Below are 23,294 nucleotides of genomic sequence, written 5' to 3'. Positions count from 1 at the left end.
TGCTAGCATACAAAACCATGTTTATTTTAATCTCCATATTCTACAAATATTGTTCATGTCTAAACAAAATCTACAAACCCTTGATTCCCTTAGGCATATATACATTTCTTACAGCCAACTTAAATATATAAATTCAGTTTTATTTAACTACAATTCACTTTGTCAGTGTTTACAAAAGCAGCCCAATTTAGATATTTCACATTTGTCCTTTGACCAATCAGATCTGAAAAATATACATTTAGCAGAGCAATTAGGGTTAAATGCCTTGCTCAAGGGCACAGACAGATTTTGCCTAGTCAGCCCGGGGATTTGAACCAGATGTCTTACTGGTCCAACGCTCTTAACCGATAGGCTACCTGATGTGATTGGTCAAGACGAATGTGGGAAAAAGATCATAATTGGGTTGCCTGTGTAAACAGAGCCTTTTTAGTAAGTTGTACAATGCCTTTGAGAGCAGAGCGCCATTAAGTACACACCAGGTTCATGCTGTCCAATCAGAGTTGAGTGGTCCTTATCAACAAGCACCAGGTACCAATCTGGTTCTAAAGGTGTGCTGCATGTAAAAACACTATTCATCCTATAACAAACTCCAAATCTGTCAACAGCTCCAAATTCTCAAATCATAATACAATTTTAAATCTGTCCATGTGCACATGGACAAAACAAATTCAGAGTTAATTTAGTGGATTAAAAACATTTAGTTAATTGTAATAAAATCTATACACTACCATGTCCACCCTCTACAGTAACTTTACATTAGTAGATGCCCCACAAACCACATGACAATAAGACTAAAGGATGATTACTGTTAACAGTTGTAGAGTGAATCTGATGCCATCAGTGAAGCTGGGAGGTTCTCTAAAATCAAGGTCACATTTCATGTTGAATCACTGTTTGACGAGGATTTTCCTGGTCAGTGAGCTCATGACATTCCTTTGACACAGCTCCACATATTTCTCTGACTGGTGTGACAGTGTGGCCTCCTCAGAGAGTGCTTGTTTGGTCCGTGCTGTGCTCTTCACACCAAAGGGGTATCCCTACAAAGCAAGCTAAATCTACTTAGCGTTTTCTAAAGCTAACTAGTTTCAGTTAACTTCACATTCCAGCTCAGGCGTCATCCGTACTATGACGGTGGATATTGCTTGTCCGCCTGCCACTAACTCTAGCAGGCTTGTGACTGCGAGTGCATGTTGCACATGGCTAGTTGAATGCCGAACTCGTCATTGCGACAATGCTAAAACTTCGATCCATGGGCATGTCAGTGCCACATTTTAATTTGTGCTGAAGTCAAACTAAAATAAAAGGTATCTTGCAAATTCAGCAGGCTATGGTATATTTATTACTTATCGTTAATGCAGACTTTGGTGTGCTTATCAATGCACAACCGTCTTTCTTTCCCCACTCCTATCGATAAAATAACTGCATTAAGTCTGCATTATGTGGTCCTGTGCTGGAAAATGTAAATGCATTCCGTCAATAATAAATGTGTAATGTGATATATTTTAATCAGTCGTCTTCCTCCAATTGAAATGGATGACGATGCAGTCGTCAACTCGAGGCTCAGTCATTTCAGGGTAAGCAGAGTTAACTGAATTAGCCTGACCCGGAAAAGGTTCATTCTGAAGGATTCATTGTCATAGAAATTTACCTGGATAAAAGGTGAATCACCTTCGTATGACCAGTTATTCCGAGTTGACCAAAGTAACCTTGCTAACTACTCAAATCTGCTTCGTAGGATACCCCTCTGTCCTCCTGTTGGTAAACAAACTTCACTCCAAATGCTCTGCCCTGGGTTAATTCCGTCAATCAGCTAGTCTGTCACACATCTCGATTTTCACTGCTGTTGCCTGCCCAGCGAGTTTTCTCTCCACAATCCACACTACAACTTAAGACTCACCCGATGAGATAAAAATAGTCAGTGAAAAACACAACAGCTTTCACATGAGGATTGATATTAAATGCTGTGGAGAGATTGTCTCGATAAAATAAGGAATCATATTGAGAGAGCAGAGAACCAACCACATAACAGGATCTGATAGCATGGCAAACAGATGTGTAAAACCCTGCATGTCCTGGTGTGTGCAAAAAAAAAAAAGATTTAAAAAATGTAACAGGTCAAAAATAAATACAAAACACCTCTAGTCTTCTCATTAAAATGTGTATCCTCCCTGGTCTCCAGTCTACACACACTGCAGTTCCTTGGTGCTCTCAGAGCTGTATGGTCACTCATACTCATCCACTACAGACCATATCAACATAACACACAGAGAGAGGAGCTTGGTCCAGCTAGCTCAGGTTATCCAGTTCCCAGATGGCATGAGTTAGGTTTGTCTTCCCCACCCCTTCTCCAGCTGTGTTAGTGCAGTCCAGGCTGTGGTCTTGGAGGGAGGGCTTGGGGATCCAGAGGGGCAGGCGTCTGCTAGGTGCCATTGTCAGCCAGGCTGGACTCCTCTGGAGGGGCTGGTTTTGGGACTGTGCTCTGGGGAGCTGGGAGCGAGGAGCTTTCTTTTGGAGGGTGGAGTCGACACAGTTTCTGGTGCAGCTCTTCCAGTTCGGCTGGCAGACGGATGCCCATCTCCTGGTTAAGGAACAGGGCCTCGAAACAGTCCTCCAGCTTCTGGAAGGCAGGCCTGGGGAGGGAGTGGGGGGGGGAGATACAGGGGTGTGAGAGGTTACAACCAGGAAGGAAGGTCATGGTGTGAGAGAACATGAGGGAGCAATCTGCCTTCTGAGACGGAGATGCTATCTGGTTCTGAAGAGTGTTCGGTTTTTCCACTTGCTCTGTGGCTCTCGAGGGCAGAGAATAGCCTGGATAACGTCTCATAGGGAGGCAGGGGAAAACTTTCCCACATGTGGCCGTTCAGCTCAGTTACAAACACTGTGCTTTCTGTTCTATGTGCTACCCTTCACCCCCTCTCTGTTATCTCCCTCCCTGGGCTCTCTCTACCTTTGTTTTCACTGTTACTTTGAGCCTTCAATTACAGAACGTTTTGTATACATGCCTACTACAGCTATGTTGTCACTACACTGACTTGTGTATCAAAGTAATACATTCAACTGAAATACATTACTAAGCATCTTAAGCCATCAGCCACTGTATAAAACAATTGTCTCAACTCACCTGTTTTCAGGGATGAGGTCACAACAAGCCACAGCCAATGGGAAGAATGCTGGAGGGCAGTTGTCAGGGAGAAACTTCTCCATGAACTTGTCTACATTCAGGCCAAAGTCATAGGTCCTGGGAAGGCACTCTGGGTCTGCATTCACCTGCCCAATAATCTACAATAAGAGAGAGAGTTAAAAATGGATATACACTCCAGATTGCAGTATCTGACCAACACTGTGGACAAATCAAACAAAATACATGATACAGAAGCAACATTAGCGCAATTTCCAAACCCGACAAGTATTCTCCATTTCAACATACAGCCCATAGCCTAATTCTGTGAGTAAATATAAAAAGCAGGTCTTTAAAATGGTATTCTTACCTCACAAAGCACAATCCCAAAGGAGAAAATGTCCACCTTTTCATCATAGCGTTTACCTGAGGATGACAAAATGTTCATTAACAGGCCAGCATACAATGAATGAAGAAGTGTTAAAGTGAATGATAGGCGTGATCCACAGCTCCAAGCTAGGTCCTCCTGCTCTGCTCACCGTTCAGCATCTCTGGAGCCATCCAGTAGGGGTTCCCCACCACCGTGTAGCGCTTCTTACGGTCAATGCGCCTGAAAACCCTCTTCTTATTGACCAGTTTCTCAGGGGGAGGTTGCTTGACCTCCTCCACCATGAGACGGGATAGGCCGAAGTCTGCCACCACCACTGTGTTGTCCTGAGGGAGGTCAGGGGTTAGAGGTCAACAGAATATGACGTGGCAACGTAACAGTGCCAGGTGTTTTCTTCAGTCAAGGAGCATATTACTTAACATACCTCAATCAATATGGGTCAAATAACAACAAAATATAAGATTGTTTCCAAGAGTTGTTGCTTGTGTGTAAAGTCAATGACCAATAAATTAATCACAATAAAGTATGACCAGATGGGTATATCAACTGTAAACAATGTGTGTTATCTTCCTACACACACACACACACACTGAACTGAGACAGGTATACAGTTATACATAGGTCATTACATGTAAATCAATGAATCTGTCTGTGGAAATAACAGACAAGACTCATTACACCTCATGGAGGGTTGCCATACAGTCAAAGCTCTGTGAAGACCTATATAAGCCTGTACTTTATTACTCACACAATATGTTGTTGTGAGTTGTGTTCTGCTGCTAGAATAGAACATAGCTCTACCTGGCCTGTACCAACAAGACTACTCTGTCCCAATCAAAGACTTCTGTCACAACAACAAAACATGTTCTAGAACACCCTGCCTCCAGGTTAATCTAAAACAAGAAGCTACACTACCCACGGTACATCACTCTTTAACAGTTTAGAAGCCAAACACACATTTTGGTATAGGAGAGAAACAATGACTGATTAACAAGAGATATTGAAGCAGAAGTGGTATCTGCATGTGTTTCTGTAAATGGATCAGGAAAACAAATGGATCTCTGCTCTTCTATATTCTCCTCTACCTGTCTATCTTTGAGTTAGCGTGCCATGTACAATTCAGGATAGGTCACCTACCAGTTTCACCAGGCAGTTGTGAGAGTTAAGATCTCTGTGGATGATGCTCATTGAATGCAAGTAAGCCTGAAATAAGGAAAAATGATTCAAACAAACCAATAATCCACAAGTGGAAGCATATTAAAGACAGAAATAGTGCTTTATGCTGCATAGAAAACAATGTAGCTTTAAAACGTCTCCCACTAAGCCTGGCTGATAGAAACATCATCATTTGACAATGTCTTAAGGGAACAAATAAATTATTTTGTTGCCCTACATACTTGTGTTTCTGTGGAGGGACTGTGGGTTGTAAGGAAAGGGAATCAGAGAATAAGGAACTGTCAGTATTGAAATGGTCTCCAGGGAAATTGGAAGGCCTGCCACTCTGTTGGCTAAGACAGACATTAAGGTATGTGGAACATATGGCTACCCCTAGGTCACTGCAAAGCCCCACACTCCAGTATGACCCATTGGCAAGAACAATCCCTGCCTCAAGTAATCTGATCTCAGTTCATAGAGTCAGAGTCAACCTGAAACCAAGTACCGTACCTTTAAAATGCATTGTGTTTAACTACCACCATACATATTGGAAGCTGCTCCAGCTGAACAAAAAGCAGCCAGTATCTACATGGACAGTATTTAACCTCCAACAGTAAATATCCCTGGAAGGGGCCAACTCACCATTCCAGAAGCAATGCCTTTGGCGAAACTAACCCTCTGCTCCCATGGAAACTGGTCCTGTAGCAACCCATGGAAAAATAAACAACAAGAAATGGATAGGTGGGCCCCTGAGTAGCCTTTATGGCTACACAGAATATTGTGGGAGTTCAAAGGAAAGTTACACAAAATCATAGTGTAACCCACCACTGAAAATCTCAAATCAAATAATTAAAACTCCAGTTCCCTCTGATTGCTGTTGACCATATGTTTTGTTGGACTGCGGTGTAAATGATCCAATCTGGGAAGTAAAGGTGGTAATAAACTCCTTTGAATTTTCACCTGGGAACACTTGCTCTATTTACCCCCCTTCCACATCTCTGCTGGTTGACATGCCAGCCAGCCCACTACTGAGCCAACAGCCTTTATCTGAGCAGAGTTTACCTCAGGTCAAGTAAGTCCCAGTCCCACACAGCACAGGCCCTTAAAGGGATACTTTGGGATTGGCAATGAGGCCCTGTATCTACTGTCCCAGAGTCCGATGAACTTGTGGATACCATTTTTCGTCTCTGTGTCCAGTATATAGGTAGTTTTTTGAGCCAATGCTAACTAGCATTAGCACAATGTCTGGAAGTCTGACTGCGCCACCCGGGAAGTCTGACTTCCAGACATTGTGCTTACCCCTAACTTCTTCTGGTATCCACAAGTTCATATGACTCCGGGTCAGTAGATAAAGGGCCAAAAAAATGTGTTTTTTTTGTTGTTGAATTTTACCCCTTTTTCTCCCCAAGTTCGTGGTATCCAATTGTTAGTAGCTACTATTTTGTCTCATCGCTACAACTCCCGTGCGGGCTCGGAAGAGACGAAGGTTGAAAGTCATGCGTCCTCCGATACACAACCCAACCATGTCGCACTGCTTCTTAACAAAGAGCGCATCCAACCCGGAAGCCAGCTGCACCAATGTGTCGGAGGAAACACCGTGCACCTGGCCACCTTGGTTAGCGCGCACTGCGCCCGGGCCGCCACAGGAGTCGCTGGTGCGCGATGTGACAAGGACATCCCTACCGACCAAGCCCTCCCTAACCCGGGAGCGCCACCCGGGAGGCCCTCAAAGTATACCTTTAAGGAAAACAGTAACAGCTATTTATTTATAAACTATATTTTGGTGCAGTGGGAGAGAAGAGAGAGGGTTAAGTGAATTAATTAGCTGAAACGCACCATGTCTCCAATGAAATCCTTCAGTGTGCCTCCCTCAATAAACTCGGTTATTAAATTCAGCCTCTTGTCCTTGTATAGCACACCGATGAACTTCAACACGTGGGGATGTTCCAGACTCCTCATCACTTTGACCTGGAGAGAGAGATACACTTAAAGCTGCAATCCTTAATGGTGAACCAGCCACGTCCTGTAAACAACCAACACAGTATTTTCTACCTCGGACATCATTGCACGCGCAATAGAAGACCACAATATGTACTGAACTTTGTTTTACCATGACTCTCCTCAACTCGACAACAAAAACAATAACGGTGGTGGGCGGCCAGTGGCGCCATTTCCCCTTACTGCAGATTCTATCTTTAAAAACTCACCTTCATGCTTTCGATCTGAACGTTAACACCACAGCAATCAATTTCCACATTTTATCTTTGAAAAAAATCTGAAGCTTATTTTTCCCACTGAAGACTGAAGCAAATCCGTAATGATGAGTGGACTAGACTACTGACCTCCTTTAGAAAGGTCTTCTGCGTCTCCTCATCACAGCGAATCAACTCCTTCATCACCATCACCTCACCAGTGGCTTTGTGGGTTACCTGTCAATGAGGAGAAAAACAAAACACTGACGCCTGTGTGAAGGCATGTGAAGGCATGGAGTAGATGTGAGAGATTGAGATGTGTGTGGAAAAAGAGGTTGATTGTTGGGTGAGAAGCTGACCTTGATAGCCTGGCCGAAGAAGCCCTTGCCCAGCACTTCTCCGTGGATGAGGTCACAGGGGCGGAAGATGCGATGGGAGCAGCTGCTGGAGGAGCGCAGAGATTCGGAGCGCCCAATGTCCCGGGTCAGGATAGGGTGTTCCTTAGGGGAGGTTGGCCCAGGGGACTTACAGATGCTGTTGCTACGCCTTCCATTTACAGAGAGGGACAAATGTCAATTAGACATACGTAGATCAAGATGTACTGGAACAAACTATAAATAACTTTGTATCTCTCCATTTCTGCCCACAATGATTAGACTCTCTCTCCTAAGGTCAGCTGGTTCAGCTGTACCTTAGAGACCTCCTCTTTAGGGTGCCGTCATCCACCACGTCTGTCCTCTCCAGAACACTGTTAGAGGGCGAAGACAGGCGCATGCGGGAGGTGGCGGGGACCCCCAAGCGGTTGTGCGAGGACCCCAGTCTGAGCCTGTCCAACCGCTGCCTGACTGGATCATACTCTATGAGCAGCTGCAGTGTCTGACTGGTCCGATGGATGAGGTCCTCCACCTGAAAACACCAATTAAAATACATAATCTGCTTGGACAAAGTCCTCTCTGACATAGTAAGATGAGCATGCAACACTAATGACAGAGGTATTGGTATAAGGCCCATAGAACACGGGATGCAATTAGAAGAACTAGGCAGGGTTCCAATGGGAACAGGTTCCTGATTCCTGACCACCCGAAGAGCTATCAAATGGACTTATACAACATGACTTGAATGGAGCCAAATAATTTTAATTCGAACACACCTTGTGGCAAACAGGAAAGGTGGGAACTAAAATTATATCAGTGAATGCACCATTGGAATGTACATGGTTTGGTAAGGTGGTGTGGTGAGATTGTGTTGAGTCCTTCCAGATGCCATCCTCCCCAACTAAAGAATGTTTAAATTAAGGTAGAATGGACAGAATGCAAAGATCATGTTCTGTCTTCAATCCACCTCATATTAGAACGTGGCTATGGGCACAGCCAAACAATGGAAGTGATGGATTTGACTTCCGCTTTACTTACCTACTACAGCGGGCCGGTGGCAAACTTGCTAGAGTAAATTATTTGAAGGAGTCAATTTATAGAGTCTAAAAGTCAAGTAAACAAGTGTAATTGTATATGTAGCCTATTTCATTCACGTTCGCTAATGTTAGCTAGACCTACTAGTAGTTCTGTTGTGATAATTACATTAGTGGTATTGTTTAAGAGTGAAGGGCCATCCACCAAGCCAATAACGATAAATATAATGAGAAACTATAGGCTACATAACTATAAAACGTTGGTGAGCCTGTACAGGAAAGTTTATCATTCTATAGCCCAGCACCTGTTAATCAACTGATCAACCCATCCTACTGCACACTGCCTATTAATAAGGGGATAACACAAAACCATTCATGAGGTCTCTGATGCACAGATACTGGTTCACACCATTCAGTGCTGTCAAGGTGTGTTTTGTCAGTGACAACTGCAAATAATACTTCACTGTACATGTAGGCCTAACAAAAAATAATATAACCTGTATTTAAATGTAGCAATTTGACAACAAACGCCATTTATCCTGAGCATCTTTTACAGCATGTCCATTAACTCATTGCTCAAGTGGTTTGCAAGTGATTTCGGTTTTTCTAACAGTTGTCAATTCCTTTGGGTCTTCTTTTTCACTGTGCTCAACTAGGCTATGCCTGTGCAACTACACTATATATACACGAAAGTATGTGTACACCCCTTCAAATTAGTGGATTTGGCTATTTCAGCCACACCCATTGCTGACAGGTGTATAAAATTTAGCACACCTCCATGCAATCTCCATAGACAAACATTGGCAGTAGACTTTCACCATAACACCATCAGTGACTTTCACCATAACAGTGACTTTCACCATAACTCCATCATTAAATGCCACCTTTCCAACAAGTTAGTTCCTCAAATGTCTGCCTTGTAAGTCCTGTTATTGTGAAGTGGAAACGTCTAGGAGCAACAATGTCTCAGCTGCAAAGTGGTAGGCCACAAAAGCTCACAGAACGGGACCGCCGAAGGGCTGAAGCATCTGTCCTCAGTTGCAACACTCACTACTGAGTCCAAAACTGACTCTGGAAGCAACGTCCGCACAAGAACTGTTTGTCGGGAGCTTCATGAAATGGGTTTCCATGGCCGAACAGCCGCACACAAGTCTAAGATCACCATGTGCAATGCCAAGAGTCGGCTGGAGTGATGTAAAGCTTGCTGCCATTGGACTCTGATGCGGTGGAAACGCGTTCTCTGGAGTGATGAATCACGCTTCACCATCTGGCAGTCCGACATACGAATCTGGCTTTGGCGGATGCCATAAGAACGCTTCCTGCCTCAATGCATAGTGCCAACTGTAAAGTTTGGGGGTGGAGGAATAATGGTCTGGGGCTGTTTTTCATGGTTCGTGCTAGGCCCCTTAGTACCAGTGAAGGGAAATCAACGCCACAGCATACAATGACATTCTAGACAATTCTGTGCTTCCAACTTTGTGGCAACAGTTTGGAGAAGGCCCTTTCCTGTTTCAAAATGACAATGCCCTCATGCACAAAGCAAGGTCCATACAGAAATGGTTTGTATAGATCGGTGTGGAAGAACATGACTGGCCTGCACAGAACCCTGACATCAACCCCATCGAACACCTTTGGGATGAATTGGAATGCCGACTGCGAGCCAGGCCTAATTGCCCAACATCAGTGCCCGACCTCACTAATGCTCGTGGCTGGATGGAAGCAAGTCCCCACAACATCTAGAGGAAAGCCATCCCAGAAGAGTGGAGGCTGTTATAGCAGCAAAAGAGGGACCAACTCTATGTTAATGCCCATGATTCTGGAATGAGATTAGAGGTCGACCGATTATGATTTTTCAACGCCGATACCGATTATTGGCGGACCAAAAAAGGCCAATTTTATTTATTTATTTGTAATAATGACAATTACAACAATACTGAATGAACACTTATTTTAACTTAATATTATACATCAATGAAAATCAATTTAGCCTCAAATAAATAATGAAACATGTTCAATTTGGTTTAAATAATGCAAAAACAAAGTGTTGGAGAAGTAAAAGTGCAATATGTGTCATGTAAAAAAGCTAACGTTTGAGTTCCTTGCTCAGAACATGAGAACATATGAAAGTTGGTGGTTCCTTTCAACATGAGACTTCAATATTCCAAGGTAAGAGGTTTTAGGTTGTAGTTGATATTTATAGGTCTATTTCTCTCTATACCATTTGTATTTCATATACCTTTGACTATTGGATGTTCTTATAGGCACTATAGTATTGCCAGTGTAACAGTATAGCTTCCGTCCCTCGTCGCCCCTACCTGGGCTCGAATCAGGAACACATCGACAACAGCCACACTCGAAGCAGCGTTACCCATCGCTCCACAAAAGCTGCGGCCCTTGCAGAGCAAGGGGAATAACTACTCCAAGTCTCAGAGCGAGTGACGTTTGAAACGCTATTAGCACGCACCCAGCTAACTAGCTAGCCATTTCACATCAGTTACACCAACCATTAGGCTGATATGCTTGAAGTCATAAACAGCGCTGTGCTTGCGAAGAGCTGCTGGCAAAACGCACAAAAGTGCTGTTTGAATGAATGCTTACGAGCCTGCTGCTGCCTACCATCGCTCAGTCAGACTGCTCTATCAAATCATTTGGACTTAATTATAACATAATAACACACAGAAATACGAGTCTTTGGTCATTAATATGGTCGAATCCGGAAACTATCATTTCGAAAACAAAACGTTTATTATTTCAGTGAAATACGGAACTGGTTGGTATTTTATCTAACGGGTGGCATCCCTAAGTCTAAATATTCTTGTTACATTGCACAACCTTCGATGTTATGTCATAATTACGTAAAATTCTGGCAAATTAGTTCGCAATGAGCCAGGCTGCCCAAACTGTTGCATATAACCTGACTCTGCGTGCAATGAACGCAAGAGAAATTACACAATTTCACCTGGTTAATATTGCCTGATAACCTGGATTTCTTTTAGCTAAATATGCAGGTTTAAAAATATATACTTCTGTGTATTGATTTTAAAAAAGGCATTGGTGTTTATGGTTAGGTACAGTCGTCCAACGATTGTGCTTTTTTCGCAAATGCGCTTTTGTTAAATCATCCCCCAGCATTGCATCAATTATATGCAACGCAGGACACACTAGATGAACTAGTAATATCATCAACCATGTGTAGTTATAACTAGTGATTATGATTGATTGATTGTTTTTTATAAGATACGTTTAATGCTAGCTAGCAACTTACCTTGGCTTCTACTGCATTCGTGTAACAGGCAGGCTCCTCATGGAGTGCAATTAGAGGCAGGTGGTTAGAGCGTTGGACTAGTTAACTGTAAGGTAGCAAGATTGGATCCCCCGAGCTGACAAGTTGAAAATCTGTCGTTCTGCCCCTGAAGGAGGCAGTTAACCCACCGTTCCTAGGCCGTCATTGAAAATAAGAATGTGTTCTTAATTGACTTGCCTAGTTAAACAAAGGTATAAAAGAATATATTTAAAAAAAAAAATCGGCGCCCAAAAATACCGATTTCCGATTGTTTTTAAAACTTGAAATTGGCCCTAATTAATCGGCCATTCCGATTAATCGGTCGACCTCTAAATGAGATGTTCAACTTTTGGTCATGTAGTGTATTTACAATGGATCAGTGCAACAATGTTATCATTACTGGCCCAAAACGACCACACTAATACACTTTTTCTCCTCAACTTTCCCCGAAATGCATCTGCTGTACACCTGTTTTACATTCAGCAATTAGTAAAAACAAGCCTGCTTCTTTCCCTGAATCCGTTATTGGGCTTTGTATTAAAAGTATTTAAAAAAAAATGTCCTATAGCTTTTGTAGCCTATAGCTTTCCTGGGATTTCACGAGAAGAGGAATGGCCTATTGTGGAGAGGCTTACATAGCCTATAGCCCGTTGCGCACGGGAACTGCCGGAAGAGAGAAGGTAGTGATGTGTAGCTGAGGTAAGAAGCTAAATACTAGCATGATATTAGGCCATTCATTAATAAATATTAGGCCTATAGACAAAATAATTACCTGTCAAAGTAAAAGAAAAAAAAGTTAGATGATGAAATAGAAAATCTGTAGTGCGTTCCTCCAGGCTGTGCTCTGTGGTCCCTGGGCAGGGCACGCAAAGTTCCACTATTGATTAGGCATAGGCCTACATTTTTAAGACAAGACAATTATTGTACCCGTGCTACAACAACACAGTGCAACAAGAAATGTATTGTCATTCTCAAGTGAATATACAATTATTATCCATAGGTTGTAAACTGCAGTGATGTTGGCAAATTTGAATAACCGCTTAAAAACATCCTGTTTTGTTTCATGCCAAAATAACTGCATAGACCTACAGCCTCGGCCTGATTATGAAACAATATGGATCAGTTTGGGACTATTCTCCACAGTTTAGAAAGACAAGAAAGGTACATTAGCAGGCCGCTCATATGGTATATTTTGTCAGGACTATCGATGTTGAGATAGGCCTACTATAAGAAAATATGCGATTCTCCTTTCCCTGGCCGCTAATGCTGTAGCCTATTTTACATTCAGCAAGCAAGAGCAAGCGCGCATCTCTCCTCCTATAGGCTATAAGTAGGCAAAAAAAGACTAAATAAGTGTCCAACAACATTTTGTAGTCTGCTTTTTCCTGGGACTTCACAAGAGGAATCGCCGTGGCAGCGGAGGCCAGGTGCTTAATTGTGCAACAGAACAAAGACAGAGGCTAGAAATGTAGCCTATAGCATAAGTAGAAGCGTATGCATATTATACCATAATTCATGAGCTCAATGTTAGGCTTAGTATCGCAGTGTATGTCCTGTCAATTTACACAGCGAAAGAAAATAAGTTGATCCTGAAGCTGGTCCCGAAGCTGTGCTGAGTGTGCTCCCTCCCAGTCCCTGGGAATGCAGCTGGAAAAGCTACATTATGTTTCAGTTTTTTAGGGACCTAGGCTACAACATCAGAATGTAATAAAGAATAGTATTATTGTTTTCAATGTAATTTGAATAACCAGTCAAACGCCCGGTGTTTTGAACGCATGGCAGTATTCATTTAAAAATAACTGCATTTATCCTGCCTGATTGGGTAACCAATTATGGGGAGATTTCTCTGCAGTTTAGTCTACAAGGTCCAGACACATAAGGCCAGTGATCTATTGTATTTTGTCAGGATGTTTCGGCTAACAGAAACATGCTAAGGCAGGGATTTCTAGTGGCGCACAAATTAATTATGAATAATATGCGAGCGAGTGGGAAGTTGTATCCATAGTTTCTGCGTTTGGCTTCCGTGTTTTAAAAGTGTTTGAAAATGAGGTGCATAGTAGAGCAACGGTTGCAAACACTTATGTAATAGTCGCGCTTTATAAAACACCACTGGGTTACTACTGAATAGAGACTACATTTCATTGCTTTATTCAAACTACTGATGTTATGCAGTTAACCACGTAAAACGTCAGTGAATGATGAAAAACGGGATCATGCAGCTCACCTCTTCCTCCACCAGTGTCCCAACTGTAAGACCGTTGATCTCCAGGATCCTGTCACCAACGTGGATGGCATCCCGAACTTCCGGGCTGATATGCATCCCTCGGACTCTGAGAGAAATACAGCACAAGTACATGTCTGTCAGAAGCACCAGTATCAGCATGAACTAGAAGAGAGCTGGTTCTATTGACTAATCAGCAGTGAACACCTAGACAATACAGAGGTGGGTGTATCTGACTGTCCACAACATCAAGTAGATCAATCAACTAATGAGCGACTCCTTTGGCCGAGTCCGTATCAAGACTATAATAACACCACCAAAGTAAAGAGACACGGGATTTAACATCCAGGTTACATAATCTTGTTGGTGATGTACAAACATCTGGGAACCAAGGAATAATGCCTTGTTATTCAGCAAACCTATAATCAGTTACACAACACATGACTCATCCTGTCCCACTCAAGTTCTAGACAGTCAGGGGTGTATAGATTCACTGGCTGTGAGTGACAGTTAAATCCACTCACTCTTTGACTTGCACGCTAGCCAAGCCGCTGGCCGCGTCCCCTATGACAGAGACAGAGAAGCCCCTCTTGCTGTTGGTGGCAGAGGGCATGGAGATGAGGGTGACCGTGTGAGGCAGAGAGTCCAGGGACGAGTCGGCGGAACGCTTCTCCAACACGGGTGCCAGGACTACCTGCTTATAGCACTTCCCACTGCACCGAGAGGAAGAGGAAGAGAGCGGAGGAGAGAAGAAAGAAGGAATAAGGGGCAGTGTTGTGGATAATGATGTTATTAAAGTGTTTACCATTTGAAAGTGGGTCAAAGTGTTCATCAACGTGTTCTACTTCACCGATGTCATTTGTCTGTACGTTGTTTCAAAACAATTGCCCTTTGGGAACAATAAAGTTTATTGTAGAAAAATATGTAGAGAAGGAGAGAGCAGGAAGGAGGGGTATGGCGAGAGTCAGACCGTAGAGGGAGCTCAGGTGTGACAGACAACAGATTCATCAGAGAGTCAGACCATAGAGGGAGCTCAGGTGTGACAGACAACAGATTCATCAGAGAGTCAGACCGTAGAGGGAGCTCAGGTGTGACAGACGACAGATTCATCAGAGAGTCAGACCGTAGAGGGAGCTCAGGTGTGACAGACAACAGATTCATCAGAGAGTCAGACCGTAGAGGGAGCTCAGGTGTGCCAGACAACAGATTCATCAGAGAGTCAGACCGTAGAGGGAGCTCAGGTGTGACAGACAACAGATTCATCAGAGAGTCAGACCGTAGAGGGAGCTCAGGTGTGACAGACAACAGATTCATCAGAGAGTCAGACCGTAGAGGGAGCTCAGGTGTGACAGACAACAGATTCATCAGAGAGTCAGACCGTAGAGGGAGCTCAGGTGTGACAGACAACAGATTCATCAGAGAGTCAGACCGTAGAGGGAGCTCAGGTGTGACAGACAACAGATTCAGAGAGTCAGACCGTAGAGGGAGCTCAGGTGTGACAGATAACAGATTCATCAGAGAGTCAGACCGTAGAGGGAGCTCAGGTGTGACAGACAACAGATTCATCAGAGAGTCAGACCGTAGAGGGAGCTCAGGTGTGACAGACAACAGATTCATCAGAGAGTCAGACCGTAGAGGGAGCTCAGGTGTGACAGACAACAGATTCATCAGAGAGTCAGACCGTAGAGGGAGCTCAGGTGTGACAGACAACAGATTCATCAGAGAATCAGACCGTAGAGGGAGAGAGGAGCTCAGGTGTGACAGACAACAGATTCATCAGAGAGTCAGACCGTAGAGGGAGAGGTGGGAGCTCAGGTGTGACAGACAACAGATTCATCAGAGAGTCAGACCGTAGAGGGAGCTCAGGTGTGACAGACAACAGATTCATCAGAGAGTCAGACCGTAGAGGGAGCTCAGGTGTGACAGACAGATTCATCAGAGAGTCAGACCGTAGAGGGAGCTCAGGTGTGACAGACAACAGATTCATCAGAGAGTCAGACCGTAGAGGGAGCTCAGGTGTGACAGACAACAGATTCATCAGAGAGTCAGACCGTAGAGGGAGCTCAGGTGTGACAGACAACAGATTCATCAGAGAGTCAGACCGTAGAGGGAGCTCAGGTGTGACAGACAACAGATTCATCAGAGAGTCAGACCGTAGAGGGAGCTCAGGTGTGACAGACAACAGATTCATCAGAGAGTCAGACCGTAGAGGGAGCTCAGGTGTGACAGACAACAGATTCATCAGAGAGTCAGACCGTAGAGGAGCTCAGGTGTGACAGACAACAGATTCATCAGAGAGTCAGACCGTCAGAGAGGAGCTCAGGTGTGACAGACAACAGATTCATCAGAGAGTCAGACCGTAGAGGGAGCTCAGGTGTGACAGACAACAGATTCATCAGAGAGTCAGACCGTAGAGGGAGCTCAGGTGTGACAGACAACAGATTCATCAGAGAGTCAGACCGTAGAGGGAGCTCAGGTGTGACAGACAACAGATTCATCAGAGAGTCAGACCGTAGAGGGAGCTCAGGTGTGACAGACAACAGATTCATCAGAGAGTCAGACCGTAGAGGAGCTCAGGTGTGACAGACAACAGATTCATCAGAGAGTCAGACCGTAGAGGGAGCTCAGGTGTGACAGACAACAGATTCATCAGAGAGTCAGACCGTAGAGGGAGCTCAGGTGTGACAGACAACAGATTCATCAGAGAGTCAGACCGTAGAGGGAGCTCAGGTGTGACAGACAACAGATTCATCAGAGAGTCAGACCGTAGAGGGAGCTCAGGTGTGACAGACAACAGATTCATCAGAGAGTCAGACCGTAGAGGGAGCTCAGGTGTGACAGACAACAGATTCATCAGAGAGTCAAACCGTAGAGGGAGCTCAGGTGTGACAGACAACAGATTCATCAGAGAGTCAGACCGTAGAGGGAGCTCAGGTGTGACAGACAACAGATTCATCAGAGAGTCAGACCGTAGAGGGAGCTCAGGTGTGACAGACAACAGATTCATCAGAGAGTCAGACCGTAGAGGGAGCTCAGGTGTGACAGACAACAGATTCATCAGAGAGTCAGACCGTAGAGGGAGCTCAGGTGTGACAGACAACAGATTCATCAGAGAGTCAGACCGTAGAGGGAGCTCAGGTGTGACAGACAACAGATTCATCAGAGAGTCAGACCGTAGAGGGAGCTCAGGTGTGACAGACAACAGATTCATCAGAGAGTCAGACCGTAGAGGGAGCTCAGGTGTGACAGACAACAGATTCATCAGAGAGTCAGACCGTAGAGGGAGAGGTGGGAGCTCAGGTGTGACAGACAACAGATTCATCAGAGAGTCAGACCGTAGAGGGAGCTCAGGTGTGACAGACAACAGATTCATCAGAGAGTCAGACCGTAGAGGGAGCTCAGGTGTGACAGACAACAGATTCATCAGAGAGTCAGACCGTAGAGGAGCTCAGGTGTGACAGACAACAGATTCATCAGAGAGTCAGACCGTAGAGGGAGCTCAGGTGTGACAGACAACAGATTCATCAGAGAGTCAGACCGTAGAGGGAGCTCAGGTGTGACAGACAACAGATTCATCAGAGAGTCAGACCGTAGAGGGAGCTCAGGTGTGACAGACAACAGATTCATCAGAGAGTCAGACCGTAGAGGGAGCTCAGGTGTGACAGACAACAGATTCATCAGAGAGTCAGACCGTAGAGGGAGCTCAGGTGTGACAGACAACAGATTCATCAGAGAGTCAGACCGTAGAGGAGCTCAGGTGTGACAGACAACAGATTCATCAGAGAGTCAGACCGTAGAGGGAGCTCAGGTGTGACAGACAACAGATTCATCAGAGAGTCAGACCGTAGAGGGAGCTCAGGTGTGACAGACAACAGATTCATCAGAGAGTCAGACCGTAGAGGGAGCTCAGGTGTGACAGACAACAGATTCATCAGAGAGTCAGACCGTAGAGGGAGCTCAGGTGTGACAGACAACAGATTCATCAGAGAGTCAGACCGTAGAGGGAGCTCAGGTGTGACAGACAACAGATTCATCAGAGAGTCAGACCGTAGAGGAGCTCAGGTGTGACAGACAACAGATTCATCAGAGAGTCAGACCGTAGAGGGAGCTCAGGTGTGACAGACAACAGATTCATCAGAGAGTCAGACCGTAGAGGGAGCTCAGGTGTGACAGACAACAGATTCATCAGAGAGTCAGACCGTAGAGGGAGCTCAGGTGTGACAGACAACAGATTCATCAGAGAGTCAGACCGTAGAGGAGCTCAGGTGTGACAGACAACAGATTCATCAGAGAGTCAGACCGTAGAGGGAGCTCAGGTGTGACAGACAACAGATTCATCAGAGAGTCAGACCGTAGAGGGAGCTCAGGTGTGACAGACAACAGATTCATCAGAGAGTCAGACCGTAGAGGAGCTCAGGTGTGACAGACAACAGATTCATCAGAGAGTCAGACCGTAGAGGGAGCTCAGGTGTGACAGACAACAGATTCATCAGAGAGTCAGACCGTAGAGGGAGCTCAGGTGTGACAGACAACAGATACATCAGAGAGTCAGACCGTAGAGGGAGCTCAGGTGTGACAGACAACAGATACATCAGAGAAAGAGCGATGCTGCCTGTTTCCAATAATATAAATCACATTCCCTAAACGGCCTCTATCAACATCAGACTAAACAAAAACATTGAACAGAATTAAAACAACTCTCACCAGTACAGTTTGGAGCGCTCCACCAGGGCATAGGTGTCCCTGTCCTCGATGACAACTTTGCAGCTCAGACACACAAAGCACTCTGGGTGATACTTGTATTCTCCGGCCACCTGGAAGAACAGATACAAGTGGGTTTGTCTTTCCCATGGCTTTCCAGCTTCATGGAGAGAAACACTGTGCTGTTCTGTACTGTCCGGTGTTGTGTGCTTGATGGTGTTGTGTTCTGTGTGCTGTCCTCTCTGTGTGGCAGTGACACAGTCAGTAACACCTGCTCCACTCTTAACCTATCTGGAATATGCTATGATGTCATCCACCTCCCCAGGACCCAAGCCCTGCTTTCTCTAATCACAGCATGCCTCTCACTGACGCTCTCTCTTTTCACACATTAACAAACTCTGAAAGAAAGTCTGGTTCTCTCACACATGAACAACAGCTTACTCATTCACATGTTACTTCTCTATACCTTACACACTCCCAATCTATTGGTGTTGCTCTCATGCTAAATTAGACAAAGTATCCACCTCCTGAAGCAAGTGACACACACACACTCCTACACACATGTGCCATAGAGGAGGTTCAGAGGCCACTTCATGTGGGTTTGAACTTCATTCCTGGATCTGAAGTGATCATGTGATGTTAAGGCTGGGCGAGCTGGAAAATCTCAAATGTGCTCCTGTACATGAGGCCCGGAGAGATAATCTATTTTAACCAGTCAGTGTTAACCGACTTGTATTTCATTGGAGTCTTAAGTCTACAACAACAACAAAGAGCTGCAATGCCTTCTAAAGCTGGAATTCAATTTTGGTTAGAGATTTTGTCTCAAGACCTAAGCTCCTCACCAGATCATTTGAAAACAGGATCATTTGTAAAGAATGTGAATATATGAATGAAAACCTGTAGTCTTTGAAGTGAGATAATATGTTCCATTCTCCCCAGCTCTTCCTTGTAGGCTGCTATGAGTAAAAGTGTTGGGAAAGGATCTTGTTGCCTGTCCAGGGGGCACAAGGATTAGGCTGAGTGATGTAAGCCATGTGTGCGTCTGTGGCTGTGACTCCCTCCCTCCAGGCTGAAGCATTACCACACCGACCCCAGTCAGAAACAGCCTGAAGGAACCCCAGCTAGACACACACAGCTGTGTCATAGTCCATAGATGGCTGTGTGTGGAGACTCTCTCTGCAAGGGGAGGCTAGTGTGTGTGTGTGTGTGTGTGTGGAGCTGGTCTATATTTATTTCTCTATTAATTTCCCCATTTTACCAATTGAAAAAGAACAAAAAAAGGATATTCCAAAGCAGTCTAATTTGAGAGGATTTAAAACTGTCAAGAACTGTAAAACGTCTCCACAGACACAGAGAAAAGTAGGCAAACTGAACTGAAAAATGCCATGCGACGATCTCCTCATCAGAGAACAAAATGGCATTTGGTGCCATAGTCTGCCCCACAAACACACAACAGCTTTAAGTAGCTGCATGCTCTACACTACTCTCCTCTCCTGAGACCCAACAGCTTTAAGTAGCTGCATGCTCTACACTACTCTCCTCTCCTGAGACCCAACAGCTTTAAGTAGCTGCATGCTCTACACTACTCTCCTCTCCTGAGACCCAACAGCTTTAAGTAGCTGCATGCTCTACACTACTCTCCTCTCCTGAGACCCAACAGCTTTAAGTAGCTGCATGCTCCACACTACTCTCCTCTCCTGAGAGACCCAACAGCTTTAAGTAGCTGCATGCTCTACACTACTCTCCTCTCCTGAGACCCAACAGCTTTAAGTAGCTGCATGCTCTACACTACTCTCCTCTCCTGAGACCCAACAACTTTAAGTAGCTGCATGCTCTACACTACTCTCCTCTCCTGAGACCCAACAGCTTTAAGTAGCTGCATGCTCCACACTACTCTCCTCTCCTGAGAGACCCAACAACTTTAAGTAGCTGCATGCTCTACACTACTCTCCTCTCCTGAGAGACCCAACAGCTTTAAGTAGCTGCATGCTCTACACTACTCTCCTCTCCTGAGACCCAACAGCTTTAAGTAGCTGTATGCTCTACACTACTCTCCTCTCCTGAGACCCAACAGCTCTAAGTAGCTGCATGCTCCTCACTACTCTCCTCTCCTGAGACCCAACAGCTCTAATTAGCTGCATGCTCCACACTACTCTCCTCTCCTGAGACCCAACAGCTTTAAGTAGCTGCATGCTCCACACTACTCTCCTCTCCTGAGACCCAACAGCTTTAAGTAGCTGCATGCTCCACACTACTCTCCTCTCCAGAGACCCAACAGCTTTAAGTAGCTGCATGCTCCACACTACTCTCCTCTCACGAGACCCAACAGCTTTAAGTAACTGCATGCTCCACACTACTCTCCTCTCCTGAGACACAACAGCTTTAAGTAGCTGCATGCTCCACACTACTCTCCTCTCCTGAGAGACCCAAAAGCTTTAAGTAGCTGCATGCTCCACACTACTCTCCTTTCCTGAGACCCAACAGCTTTAAGTAGCTGCATGCTCCACACAACTCTCCTCTCCTGAGACCCAACAGCTTTAAGTAGCTGCATGCTCCACACTACTCTCCGCTCCTGAGAGACCCAACAGCTTTAAGTAGCTGCATGCTCCACACTACTCTCCATTCCTGAGACCCAACAGCTTTAAGTAGCTGCATGCTCCACACTACTCTCCTCTCCTGAGAGATCCAACAGCTTTAAGTAGCTGCATGCTCCACACTACTCTCCTCTCCTGAGACCCAACAGCTTTAAGTAGCTGCATGCTCCACACTACTCTCCTCTCCTGAGACCCAACAGCTTTAAGTAGCTGCATGCTCCACACTACTCTCCTCTCCTGAGACCCAACAGCTTTAAGTAGCTGCATGCTCCACACTACTCTCCTCTCCTGAGAGACCCAACAGCTTTAAGTAGCTGCATGCTCCACACTACTCTCCATTCCTGAGACCCAACAGCTTTAAGTAGCTGCATGCTCCACACTACTCTCCTCTCCTGAGAGATCCAACAGCTTTAAGTAGCTGCATGCTCCACACTACTCTCCTCTCCTGAGACCCAACAGCTTTAAGTAGCTGCATGCTCCACACTACTCTCCTCTCCTGAGACCCAACAGCTTTAAGTAGCTGCATGCTCCACACTACTCTCCTCTCCTGAGACCCAACAGCTTTAAGTAGCTGCATGCTCCACACTACTCTCCTCTCCTGAGAGACCCAACAGCTTTAAGTAGCTGCATGCTCTACACTACTCTCCTCTCCTGAGACCCAACAGCTTTAAGTAGCTGCATGCTCTACACTACTCTCCTCTCCTGAGACCCAACAGCTTTAAGTAGCTGCATGCTCTACACTACTCTCCTCTCCTGAGACCCAACAGCTTTAAGTAGCTGCATGCTCTACACTACTCTCCTCTCCTGAGAGACCCAACAGCTTTAAGTAGCTGCATGCTCTACACTACTCTCCTCTCCTGAGACCCAACAGCTTTAAGTAGCTGTATGCTCTACACTACTCTCCTCTCCTGAGACCCAACAGCTCTAAGTAGCTGCATGCTCCTCACTACTCTCCTCTCCTGAGACCCAACAGCTCTAATTAGCTGCATGCTCCACACTACTCTCCTCTCCTGAGACCCAACAGCTTTAAGTAGCTGCATGCTCCACACTACTCTCCTCTCCTGAGACACAACAGCTTTAAGTAGCTGCATGCTCCACACTACTCTCCTCTCCTGAGAGACCCAAAAGCTTTAAGTAGCTGCATGCTCCACACTACTCTCCTTTCCTGAGACCCAACAGCTTTAAGTAGCTGCATGCTCCACACTACTCTCCTCTCCTGAGACCCAACAGCTTTAAGTAGCTGCATGCTCCACACTACTCTCCGCTCCTGAGAGACCCAACAGCTTTAAGTAGCTGCATGCTCCACACTACTCTCCTTTCCTGAGACCCAACAGCTTTAAGTAGCTGCATGCTCCACACTACTCTCCTCTCCTGAGACCCAACAGCTTTAAGTAGCTGCATGCTCCACACTACTCTCCGATCCTGAGAGACCCAACAGCTTTAAGTAGCTGCATTCTCCACACTACTCTCCTGAGACCCAACAGCTTTAAGTAGCTGCATGCTCCACACTACTCTCCTCTCCTGAGAGACCCAACAGCTTTAAGTAGCTGCATGCTCCACACTACTCTCCTTTCCTGAGACCCAACAGCTTTAAGTAGCTGCATGCTCCACACTACTCTCCTCTCCTGAGAGACCCAACAGCTTTAAGTAGCTGCATGCTCCTCAGAACTCTACTCTCCTGAGACACAACAGCTTTAAGTAGCTGCATGCTCCACACTACTCTCCTCTCCTGAGACCCAACAGCTTTAAGTAGCTGCATGCTCCACACTACTCTCCTCTCCTGAGAGACCCAACAGCTTTAAGTAGCTGCATGCTCCACACTACTCTCCTCTCCTGAGACCCAACAGCTTTAAGTAGCTGCATGCTCCACACTACTCTCCTCTCCTGAGACCCAACAGCTTTACGTAGCTGCATGCTCCACACTTCTCTCCTCTCCTGAGAGACCCAACAGCTTTAAGTAACTGCATGCTCCACACTACTCTCCTCTCCTGAGACCCAACAGCTTTACGTAGCTGCATGCTCCACACTCTCTCCTCTCCTGAGAGACCCAACAGCTTTAAGTAGCTGCATGCTCCACACTACTCTCCTCTCCTGAGAGACCCAACAGCTTTAAGTAGCTACATGCTCCACACTACTCTCCTCTCCTGAGACCCAACAGCTTTAAGTAGCTGCATGCTCCACACTACTCTCCTCTCCTGAGAGACCCAACAGCTTTAAGTAGCTGCATGCTCCAC

At 45.4% G+C, this 23,294-nt stretch overlaps 1 protein-coding gene across 1 annotated transcript in view; it reads right to left on the bottom strand.

Annotated features, from left to right (window-relative positions):
* Positions 1-3: 3 nt before the first annotated feature.
* Positions 4-23,294, bottom strand: part of LOC135514030 (LIM domain kinase 2-like) — a 65,225-nt gene continuing 41,934 nt past the window's right edge. The window contains exons 4-16 of the mRNA XM_064937165.1: positions 18,470-18,579; positions 14,290-14,478; positions 13,769-13,874; positions 7,545-7,759; positions 7,213-7,399; positions 7,004-7,090; positions 6,498-6,629; positions 5,304-5,360; positions 4,644-4,709; positions 3,658-3,832; positions 3,489-3,544; positions 3,122-3,279; positions 4-2,630 (exon numbers count right to left, since the gene is read on the bottom strand). Of these exons, the coding sequence (XP_064793237.1) occupies positions 2,420-2,630; positions 3,122-3,279; positions 3,489-3,544; positions 3,658-3,832; positions 4,644-4,709; positions 5,304-5,360; positions 6,498-6,629; positions 7,004-7,090; positions 7,213-7,399; positions 7,545-7,759; positions 13,769-13,874; positions 14,290-14,478; positions 18,470-18,579 (1,749 nt within the window). The 3' untranslated portion in view covers positions 4-2,419. The remainder of the gene's footprint in view (positions 2,631-3,121; positions 3,280-3,488; positions 3,545-3,657; positions 3,833-4,643; positions 4,710-5,303; positions 5,361-6,497; positions 6,630-7,003; positions 7,091-7,212; positions 7,400-7,544; positions 7,760-13,768; positions 13,875-14,289; positions 14,479-18,469; positions 18,580-23,294) is intronic.

This window comes from Oncorhynchus masou, chromosome 25, assembly GCF_036934945.1.
Source record: "Oncorhynchus masou masou isolate Uvic2021 chromosome 25, UVic_Omas_1.1, whole genome shotgun sequence".
Classification (NCBI taxonomy): Eukaryota; Metazoa; Chordata; class Actinopteri; order Salmoniformes; family Salmonidae; genus Oncorhynchus; species Oncorhynchus masou.
The sequence above is the reverse complement of the archived record's forward strand: the minus strand, read 5'-3'. Positions and strand labels throughout refer to the sequence as shown.